Genomic DNA, 11,128 nt, shown 5'->3' on the forward strand with positions numbered 1-11,128 from the left:
ATCCAGTTCAGGTATGGATGAGGCTCGTGGGTGTGGTTCCTTAAGGGCAGGTTCTAGAAGACGGTTACTCTGGTGCTATAGTTCTACAAAACCAGAGAGAAAAGTTCTCGGCCCCCATATACCCAACATACGATGGTGGGACAGACCTAAGGTAATGGTTACAGACATTCCTACTCAAAACAGGGGGAAATGTGAGGCATAAAGCAATCCCTGGTCCATAACAATTCTGAAATCCACCCAGGAAAATACTGGAACTTTCCTGATTACCTTCAAAATCTGGGAATAATTCTCCATGAGTGTTCGCTCCACCTTCTGAACTCTTGGTTTCTCCCTCTGAGTCATTTTTTTTTTCCCATGGAAGAAAGCATATATTGAGACTGGGGAGTCCAGTGACCTCTTTTTATTTTGTGCTGACTCCATCCCTCTCAGTCCTTCTTCTGATGATAGTTTTCTCCAGACCTTTGCGGGTCTTCGTGAAACCTGAGATTCACTCTTTACACAGAAGCCATGCCCACAGATTTCTTTGAAGAAAACCCTTCTCTACCTTGAGTTTCTGCTAAGGTGACCAAGGAACGATACTCTGATGCTTCCCAGAGGCCTTGCTGTTTGATCTGGAGGACCTGTGAGACCACCGTCATCTCTCTAAAGGGCCTTGTGTGACTGAATGACGCCCTGCTCTTTTGGTCTTCCTGAGGTCTCAACCAAAGGCTGCACAGCCTTACTCTCAGCTTTATCTCCAGACCACCTTTCCCTGACAGCACTGGAAAGCCATTTCTTGATTTTAGTGTCCTTTTCTGTCTTGGGAGATTGAGAGTTTTCAAAACTATCAAGTCCCAGGGTACCTGTGTGGCTCAGTCGGTTGAGCATCTGACTCTTGATTTTGGCTCAGGTCATGATCTCAGGGTTGTGAAATTGAATCCTGCATCAGGCTTGGTGTGGATCTTGCTTAAGATTCTCTCTCTCCTTCCACCCCTCTGCTCCCCACTCTTGCTCTCTCTCTCTCTCTCTCTCTCTCTCTAAAACAAAACAAAACAAAACAAAAAACAAAACAAAACCTGTCAAGTCCTGACTCCTTTTTAAACAATTTTTCCCTTGATTTATCTCTTCTCACATAAATGTCAAGAAGAAAGTGGTCAGTGCCTTTGGCACTTTGCTTGGACCTCTCCTTGGCTAGGTTACTAAGTTAAGTGGGCCATGTTGTGCTTTCACGTAACTGCAGACAATAGTGTTGCTAAGCTTTCTGCCACTACAAAACAAGGATCCCCTCCTTCCAGTTTCCATAACATGTCCTTGCTTCCTTTTGAGCCTTCACTGGCAGCATCCTCAAAGTCCAGATTTTTCTAACAAGCTTCACAGAATATTCCCCTAGACTGCCCACTGTTTCCAAAGCTATCGCACATTTTTAGGTATTTTCCATGATACTATGCCTCTCTTGATAACTCAATCTGGATTATCACCTATTGGTTTGTAACAAATTACCCCAAACTGTGGTTGCATGAAACAACAGCATCTATTAGCTTAGTCTCTGTGAGTCAGGAATCAGAAGTGGCTTATCTGGGTCACAAGGCTGTTCAGTAAAGGTGTCCACTGGAGCTGAGGAATGATCCACCTCCAAGCTTATTCATAGTTGTTGGCAGGATTCATTCCTTGTAGGCTGTTTGAAAGGGGGCCTCAGTTCCTCACTGGGTGTTGGCCAAAGCCACCCTCAGTTCCTTTCCACATGAGCTCCTCCACAGGGCAGCTTTCAACATCTCAGTTTGCTTTGAGCAAGCAAGAGACAGAGACAGAGAGAGACCATTTTTTACACCCTAGTCACTGGTACAGAAGTGACATCTTATCACTTTTGCCCTATTCTATTCATTAGAAGTAAGTCGCTAGGTCCAGCCCACACTTAAAGGGAGGTATTACACAAGGGTGTGAATACCAGGAGGTGGGGATCACTGGGAGCTACTGCAGAAGCTGAGTGTGGGTGGCAGTGCAGAGGCAGCAGGGGCTCATGCTGTGTCAGACTGCCATAGGCCATGGGCAACCACTGAAACACTTTCCTGTTGAGGGGGAAGAGTCTTACATCAATCAAATATCAGAGGAAGGACTGGAAAGGGAGCAATGGGTAGTGAGAGCTATTGCATGGAAACTTACAAGGGGATGGCCACATGAGCATATTCATGGCATCCCACCAACCCAGAGGTCAAGGCCAGCCTGGAACATCACATGGCCCCCTTCAGGCCCCTGGCTAAGCTTTCTTCTGCTTCAACTGACTTTTTCTGTGTTGTTCTTCTCTTCTTTAAACCATCCTCTAGACACCAGGGCAGGCACCCTCATTCATAGGGTCCTTCTTACACACCAGCCCTCATTTACTGTGATATCCCAGATGTTTTATGTACTCTCCAGCACACCTAAGGGCAAGTATTATTTTGGGGAGTGTGATTAGAGATACATGACAAGAGAGTGTCATCCCCTTGGTGACTTAACCCTAAGGACCATGCTCTGTCCATGGACCTGATCCTCAGACTTAAAGGCCCAGAAACTGGATCATTTCATCCTCAGACAGTTGGTGCTTTAGTGGCATCTAAAATCAGCTATAAGATCCCAACACAGTTATGTGTTCCAGATGCTAATCAATTGTTTTTCAACTGGGATCAACTCCTCTGTAGGGATTTGAGGTAAACCCAATACATAAATATGCTCATTCCCATCAGGTTTGAAATCCGTTGGCAGGTGCAGGAGAAAAACACGAGGGTCAGCCTGTCGCCTCTATTACCAATGAAGTAATTGGAACACAGATTTGAGCGCACTCTGCAGCCAAGGAGGGGTGGGAAGAAAGAAAAGGATGGTCAGCTCCTTCTCTCAAACCCAGTAGGCAGATAAGTCTCACTCACTCTTCTAAGTGGATGGCTGGGTTGCAAGAGGGAGAAGAATTCGTCTGTGAGCCCGGGACTAGCAGCATCAGTGTCACCTGGGAACTTTTGGAAATGCAAAGTTTAGGTCCAACTCCCAGAAAAATGGCATTTTTGGGGACATAGCATTCTGTGTCCAACATGCTCAGAGGTGATTCTTTTTTTTTAATGTTTATTTTTTAGAGAGAGAGAGAGAGAGAGAGAGACTGAGAGAACAAGCAGGGGAGGGGCAGAGAGAGAAGGAGACAGAATCTGAAGCAGGGTTTATGCTCTGACCTGTCAGCACAGAGCCTGACGTGGGGCTCAAACTCACAAACCATGAGACGACCTGAGCCGAAGTTGAATGCTCAACCGACTGAGCCACCCAGGCACTCCGGAGGTGATTCTAACATAGGCTCAAGGTTGACAACCACCACCCGAGTGAAAGCTGTTCCACGTGCAAACATGAGACCTGGGAAGAAGTGTCCTTATGGAACATTCTGCCACCCATGCCTACCCTTATGAATCACAGGAGTAGAAGTTTCACGCTTTTCATGTTTGATTTTTAGCTTACAGTTGCTCCCACGAGTACCAAGTAGAGGCTCCTGATTTTTTCCCCTCCAAAAAAGAGACATGTCATGGGCTTGATATTTGTTAGCCTTGCCTCTAGCTCTTGCAGACCTTGGAGGGGCTAGCATCTCCTTGTTGGCACTTGGTAGTCTCTGAAGACTCTAGAATGCCCAATAACCAGAAATCAAAGTGGATGTACATGGCTCGCCCTGCAGAAAACTCTGTGGCTTCCCACTGTACTTAGATGTTAAAATAAACTCCTTTCTAAGGTCTGCCCCTCTCCAGCTGCATGGCATCCACTTGCTCACACCTTGTCATTCTGGCCTCCCTTCCCTCCCTCTAATATGCCAAGCTCACTTCTGTCTCAGGACCTTTGCACTAGCTGTCCCACTGCTTGAAGAACCCTTTCTTCAGACCTTGGCATGCCTGGTTTCTACTTGTCCTTTAAATCCAAACTCAGATGTCATCTTTGACCACTGATTTAATGTGCCCTCAACCTCCCTTGTCACTGTTTATCTCATTACCCTTGTTTATTTTCTTTGAAGCACTTGGCACTATCAAAAAATGCTCCGGTGTGTTTATTTGTTGACTTATTATCTGTCTTCCCCTCCCTGGAACGTAAGAGATCACAGACCTTGCTGTATTCCAAGCATCAGAACAGTTCCTGGTATATTGCAAGCATAAGATTTACATAAATATTTGTTGAATAAATGAATAAATGAATGAATAAATGAACATAGGAAAAGCTTTAGGAGAGAAGGATCAGAGTGCAGTGATTCAGCCATTGAGACAGCAGTGGGCCCAAAGACTCTGCCTTCCTCTTCCCAAGGGCAGGGGCGCAGAGCCCACCTGAGTGGGTCTGGAGCGCTGGCTCCACACTCCACACCACACTCCTGCCTGCTTCTCCTCTAGCCCACTGACTTAGTCCAGGCTCCCACCTCTCCTCCTCCTCCCCCTCCTCCTTCTCCTCCTCTTCCTCCTCCTTCCCTCCCTCCTCTGTCATTACATTACAGTCATTAGAAGCCTACAGATTCACACCCTCCTGTCGCCTTTTTCGTAAAGGAATGTTAATGGAATTTGTCTTCAGCAGGGGCGATGCAGACTGTTGTCAAAACTATGACTTGGCCACCCACATTCATGTAATTAATCACACAGGAAACCAGAAAGGGGCAGTATGAGGGCTGGGCCCGGCTGTGTGGCAGCCCACTTCCCAGAAAGGAGTGTGGTACAACACCCAGCTGCTACCCATCAGGAGCCCACAGGTCAGGCTGGAAACAACTGAAACCACTACAGAGGAGTACAAGCCAGGATGGACTCTGCCCAGGGCAGGGATGGAGGTGGTCTTTTCCACCTTCAGGAAGTTACAAAGGAAAGGAAATTAAACAGTTAAAGTAGAGGCTAGAGAGAGACATAAGGCTAAAGACAGCCTCTTCTAGAATTATAAGAAATCAGGCATTTATTAAATACTGTACTGGTTATCTATTGTCATGTAACAAATCACCACACGCTTACTGGCTTAAAACAATACACATTGTCTCATGGTTTCTGTGGGTCAGGAATCCAGTAACAGCTCAGCTTGGCTGTGAGACCTCACAATGCTGCAATCAAGGTGTCAGTGAGGGCTGGGTTTTCATCTGGAGGCTCAACTGGGGAGGGGCCCACTTCCCTGCTTATGTAGTTGCTGCAACATTCAGTTCCTCATGGTTGTAGGACTGGGAGCTTTAGTATTTGTTGGGCTATTGGTCTGAGGCCACCCTCAGCTCCTAGAGACTTACCACCATTCTTTGCCATGTGGGTTTCCTCAGCTTGGCTGCTTCACCAAGCCAGCACAGAAAATGTCTAGAGCAAATCAAGTAGTAAGATGGAGTTTTATATATCACTACATAATCACAGAAGTCACATCTTATCTGTTTTCCTTCATTCTATTGATTAAAAGCAAGTTACATGTGCTGCCCATATTTAATCAGAAGGGATCATACATGGGTATGGATACCAGCAGGGAGAATCATGAGACAGCCACCCTAGAGGATGCCCACCACAGTACCTATTATGTGTTAATGACTGTGCCAAGTGCTCTTATATGTATTACATCATTTATTCACTAAAGCAACCTGCAAGGTGGGCATCATCCCCATTGCACGGGGAGGACTCAGAGGAAAGAGAATTTGCCCAGGGTCTTGCAGACATTAAGATCAGAACCATTTGTACCACAGCACCAAGCCAATCTGTGCAAGCTTAGAGGCTGAAGGATTTGCATCTTTGCAGTGAGGAGCAAGGGCCTGAGGGAGGCAGGGGAAGCAGGGTAGCAAGTGCGTTACAGCTTCCTGTGAGACTTGAGACCAGGAGGAAGGGATGGGTGTGGATTACATGTTGAGAAAGAAGAAAACAGAGCACTTAGGTTTGATGATCTCTGCTTTCTCAATGAAATAGAAAATGAGGACGTCTCCTGAGAGAGTGGAGGTTGGGCTGCAGGGGAAGCAGAGCCAAGTTGGAACAACAACTGTAGGAAACAGGGAATGGGAAACAGGAATCCAGCCAACACCAGTACAAGGCTGCCAAGTAGGATAAAGCTGCTTCCTCCCTGAAGACTTCAAAGGTTGCCTTGGTAGGGGGTACCTGCTTCCACCCCGGCACTTTGTACAGTCTTCACTTTAACTGTGCCTTGTAGTGCTGTCGCTTATGCCCACAACCAACTCTCTCATCAGAAGGAAAGTTCTTTCAGGGCAGGAACCTAACAGTCTGTGCGGGGCCTCCCGGTACCCAGCACAGGATCTGCCACATGTGAGTCTCCCACAAATAGCCTGATTCCAGACATTGAATTTTGAATTCACTCCACTCTATTACCTTCTATTCCCTAAAGGCTCACCCAGTCCTATAAGACTTTTCAAAGTAAGCCTTTTTACTTTTGTTTTGAGAGTACAAATAGCAGTACAGTATGAAGTGTAAATGCATCATGGAATAGGAATGGAGATGGAATTAGGGAAGCCTCTTGCGTGCATAACCTGGTGACAAAAAAGCATTTTTGCAATTTGGCCCAGTCTTTTTGGTGTCAAGAAGCCAAGAGCCATTTCAAAATAGTTCGTATCAATCTATATTGATATGAAACGTTGCCCATAGTATATTGTTGCCTGAAAAATAGTTACAGCACAGACACAAAACAATCTGATTTGTGTCAAATTACCAGTTTTGACTTTAAGTGGCAGAAAACCTAATTCAAACTAACTTAGACAAAAAGATGGAATATGTGGGTTCATCTTCAATGAAAATCTCAAGACTATACCCTGATGCCATAAAGACTAACATTGGAGCCCGGGAATGAGGCAAATGTCTCACAACAGCCTCAGGGATATACTATACAGGGCCATGGGATCCCTTGCAAAAGTTCTGTGGTCCACTCTGATTGGACCAGCATGGGTCACATGCCTGTAACTGAACCAATCAGTGTGACTGGAGGACTTCATCTGATCAAGCCTTGGATGGAGGCAGGTGCTGTGAACAAGAGGAGAAGGGATGGATACCAGGTAGTCAGAAAGGCAACAAATGTCCATGCCCATGTGTGTTATGCTTATAAGCATAGAAAAATGAGTGGGTGGATGCCCACCAAAATTATGACAGGGTTTTCTCCAAGTTGTATGACTTGGGCAGAGTCGAATGTCTGTTTTTGTAAAATCAGTCCAGAGCTTCATCCCCACTAGAGTAGGGATCACCACTGGAGTCTCATCTTGGCTAATGGTACGTAAGGCTTGCTGGAGGAGCAGTTCTAGAATTACTGGAGAAACCAAACCCCCCAAGGCCCACCTAAACTCCAGTTTCTCAATCTCTGCTGGGCCTGAACTGGGAGTGCAACTTGAACTCCAGGCCTTCTGGCCCTCCTGCTGAAGAGAATGGCAGGACTGAAGGACCGGTGCCATGCACCTGACCCTGAGGAGAGTCTTCTGCCCTAGATAACCACTTGCAACCAGGATGCCCTTACCTCCATGACTTCCACTTTGCACCTGGAGACTCCCATCCGACCTGCCCAAGCCAAGCTCTGTAGGTACTGACCTCACGGGCTGCTCTGTGGACACCTTTGCTACCTGTCTCAAAGCCAGCCCTCCCCAGGGTCAGCTTCCAAACCCCAACCTCAACTACCACCCCACTCACTTCCTCCAAGCAGCTGCAGCCACGGCCGCTGTAATGCCACACAGGAGACCAGAGACAGGCAGTACAGTTGAATGACATTTTATTTCTAATTGGATCCGTCAGCCTCGTCCGACTCCATTTTCCCTCTTCGCTGGTTCTTAGCTGACCGTTGGTGGCCCTTGTTGGCCTTACGTTGTTTACGGTAGATTTCCAGGTCCTCTTGGTACTTGGCTCTCAGGAGAGCTGCTCTTTGCTCATATGGCTGCTTTTCAGCACCTGTTGTTGCCGACCACATCTTCCCTGAGGCCTTTGCCACCTGCACTACAGACCAGTTTGGATTCTCCCTCTTCAGCTGGGCATAGTGGTCTTGGCAGAAGAGCAAGAAAGATGATGGGGGCCGTCTGGGTGCGTAGGGGTCCCTCTTTCTCCTCTTCTTCTTGCCACCGTAATTCATCATCTCTTCCTGGTATCGGGCTTTGTCGAGCTTGGCCAGGGCTTCATATTTGGCCTTTTCATGTTTTGAGATGGACCTCCATTTTTCCGAACACTTTCTAGAGAACTCTTTAAAGCTGAGGTAGGTATTTGGCTGCTGCTCCTTGAACTTGTTCCTGTAATTCAGCAAAAAGTGGATGTAAGAAGAGACATTTGCCTTGGGCCTTAGCTGAATTTCTTTTCCCATGTTCATAAGGTCATTTTTTTTTTTCTGGATTCAGTAACTTGGATAGCAGAGACTTCTGTCTCCACACTCCAGGAACAATCTAGAAGGTGCTCTGCTTGCGGTGAATTTTTCTCTCTGAAGAGCTACAGTCAGGAGTCAGCCTTTTCAGTGGTGGTGGCATTATTGAGTCAGAGGAGGGGACTGTGACATCATTCACCAGCCTGCAGCATTTGCATACAGCCACTCTTATTGGTTGGTTACTTGAGGGTCCATTTCTGCTTCTCATGAGCAATGATGGTTCATCCAGACGAGGCTAGGGAGCAGCCACTTCCTCTAGAATATTTCTCCTTGGCTTCCTGGAGGCCACAGGCTTTGCTCAGCAATGGGAGCTTTCAGTCCCTCAGATGTAGTAAAGAGCCATGGGGTCTGCCTTCCTTGCCGTAAGATTGTCAAGATGCCGCATGATCCCTCCACAGTCAGGATGGAAATAACGAACACGAGGAGGTGGATGGCTCTGAGCTGTCATGATAAAATGTGAAGTCTTTCTGTTTGCCTTGAATGGTGGCAGCTCACACCATTCAAAGAGTTTAGTAGTGACTCTAAAAATAATCAGGTATGACAGCCGTGACTCGGTTCCTGTCAGGACAAAGTTGTCTAATTTAAAACCTAAGCATTTGGGCTATACATCTAAATTCTTCATCGCTCTGAAGAACTGGGGGGCGGGGTAGGTGGAGGGAGGAGAACCTTGAGGTTTTACTAATTACACTTGAGTCCATGAAAGTGGGGTCAAATCCTTGGCTTATCAGGAGGCCTCTTTGCTCTCATCTCAGGGATCCCTGTCTCTCAGGGTTAGAGAACAGAGCCCTAATGGCTACACTCAAACTAGCTGGCTTCTGATTTGTTGTGAAAGCAGTGGCAAATATTCTACCCTTCTTCCGGATGAAGGAAGAAAGAAAGACAATAGAAGTGTCATCTAGTGACCTTTGGACACTTTAAGGTCCTTGCTTGGAAGGTACTGGGGTTAATACAACTCTTCGCTGTGCTGAATCGATAGGGCTGGAAAATGGAGCCTCATTAACACAAAAATTAGGGTAAAATAGCCACTAACAGGTGGGAGTCTGAATTTGGGCTGATTTGCGTGACTCAAGCTTGTGCTTCACATGCTGCCTCCTCAGAACTGGTGCCTCCGAGGCCGATGGTTCCAGTGTACGGCTTCGGTTACTGAGCCTGACGAGAAAGCTGCCTAAGACTAGTCCGACCGCACTTACAGTCATTCCCAGGGCTCCAGGACTGACTTCAACATCCATCTTCTGTAAAAGAAATATGAAAATTGATGAGCGTCCCTAGTCCTGAATTTTATCCCCAGCTCTGCGACAAGGCGACTGGACTACTGACCAGCCCCTTCTTTCCTGTAAGCCTATGATTTCCTATCTGTAAAATGGGTGCTTTGGACTGGCCAAGAAAGACCCTCCGGGTGACATGCTTTAGTTTTATGGCTGCATTTAGGGGCCTGTAAAATATCAGATGCCAGCTGAGGCAGTCTGGGCTAGTGGTGGGGGCAGAGGGGTCTGGCCAGTGAGAACATTTCTCAGCCTAGTTAGCTTTTTGTGCTGCAGTTCTTTTTCCCAAGGGCCACTGCAGGTTGGCTCACCTGTTTGTTGGATTTGAGCTGGGCTACCAAGGGGAATGGGACATAGCTCCTCTCCGAGATGGAAGGACTTGGCTAACATCTATAAATATTAATCAGACTCTGCTCAGTCTCACAAAAACCCCAGCGGCTCATCTGTGCCTCCATTCATGACCTCCTACCCTTCTCATGATGAAAAGATCCAGAAGGATTAACCCCATGATAATCATCTGGAGCCTAACAGATCTAGGAAGACAAGGTGGTGAAAGGTAAAAGCTGTGGCCACCCTTTGGTGTCTGGGCCACACTCTCAACTTGAAGAGATGAAATGGGGGCATTGTCTGGAGGACCTTAAGCACGGTCAACATGCCTGGATTTCTAAATCAATGCTATGTGTGTTGGTAACTGAGACTTTCCAACCTTCTCCACCCTGCCCTTTTGCCCTGGGAAGACGACACCACATCAATGAGTCTCATGCCATCTGGCTTCCATTTCAGTTTGGCCAATGGGGACCCCAACAGTAGATCAGGGAGAGAGGAAGGTGAAGTCAGGACATTTATTCTGGCTCCCTCCTCACAGGTTCTCCGACCCAGGACTGAGGTCTTGGCTCCAACTAAGGGTCTTTTCCAAGTGGCTGACTCCTTCTAGGTTCAGGAATTGCTCCCTCTGCTTGTCCTCTCCTGCCAAGGGTGGTAAGAGCTCTGCTTTTACTAGCCTCTGAGGACTCTGTTATGCCTGTGGCTTTCCTACACCTTTCCCTTCCCTTTGTAAAGAGCTTCTTTATTAAACACGCCTCAAATTCTTCTAATTTGAATGGCCATCTGTTTCCTACTGGGACCCTGACCGGTGTACCATGTTTCTGGCTTTCCACCATGAACAGCCATGAAGGTGGATAAATAAAGCAAGCGTGGGCACCAGTTCAGTGTCGAGGGTAGTGAGCTTCTCAAGGCCCAAGCACCTAGCAGTCACACGGCCCAGAATGGTCTGCAGGGGCAAACATGCCTGCCAGGGCAGTAGCAGAACAGGGCCAGATGGCCTCAATAGAGGCATCTAACAACACTTGTATTATGAGATGACCTCTAGGCAGGGTTATGGGTCTGGAGAACCAGATAGTAAATATTTTCAACTTTGTGGGCCATATGGCTTCTATTGGAAGTACTCAACTCTACCATTGTAGCTCAAAAGTAGCCATAGACAATATATACACCAATGAGTGTGGTTATGGCCCTGATAAAACTTTACAAAAACAAGTAGTGGGCTGGAGGTCAGAAATCTG

The 11,128-nt window shown here is 47.0% G+C and overlaps 1 protein-coding gene across 1 annotated transcript; it reads right to left on the reverse strand.

The window, feature by feature from the left end:
- Positions 1–7,651: 7,651 nt before the first annotated feature.
- HMGB4 (high mobility group box 4) lies at positions 7,652–8,760 on the reverse strand. Its single transcript, XM_049617533.1, has one exon. The coding sequence runs from the start codon at positions 8,251–8,253 to the stop codon at positions 7,675–7,677; it is 579 nt and encodes a 192-aa protein (XP_049473490.1). The 5' UTR covers positions 8,254–8,760; the 3' UTR covers positions 7,652–7,674.
- Positions 8,761–11,128: the final 2,368 nt, after the last annotated feature.

The sequence above is a fragment of the Panthera uncia genome, assembly GCF_023721935.1.
Source record: "Panthera uncia isolate 11264 chromosome C1 unlocalized genomic scaffold, Puncia_PCG_1.0 HiC_scaffold_4, whole genome shotgun sequence".
In the NCBI taxonomy this organism is placed as follows: Eukaryota; Metazoa; Chordata; class Mammalia; order Carnivora; family Felidae; genus Panthera; species Panthera uncia.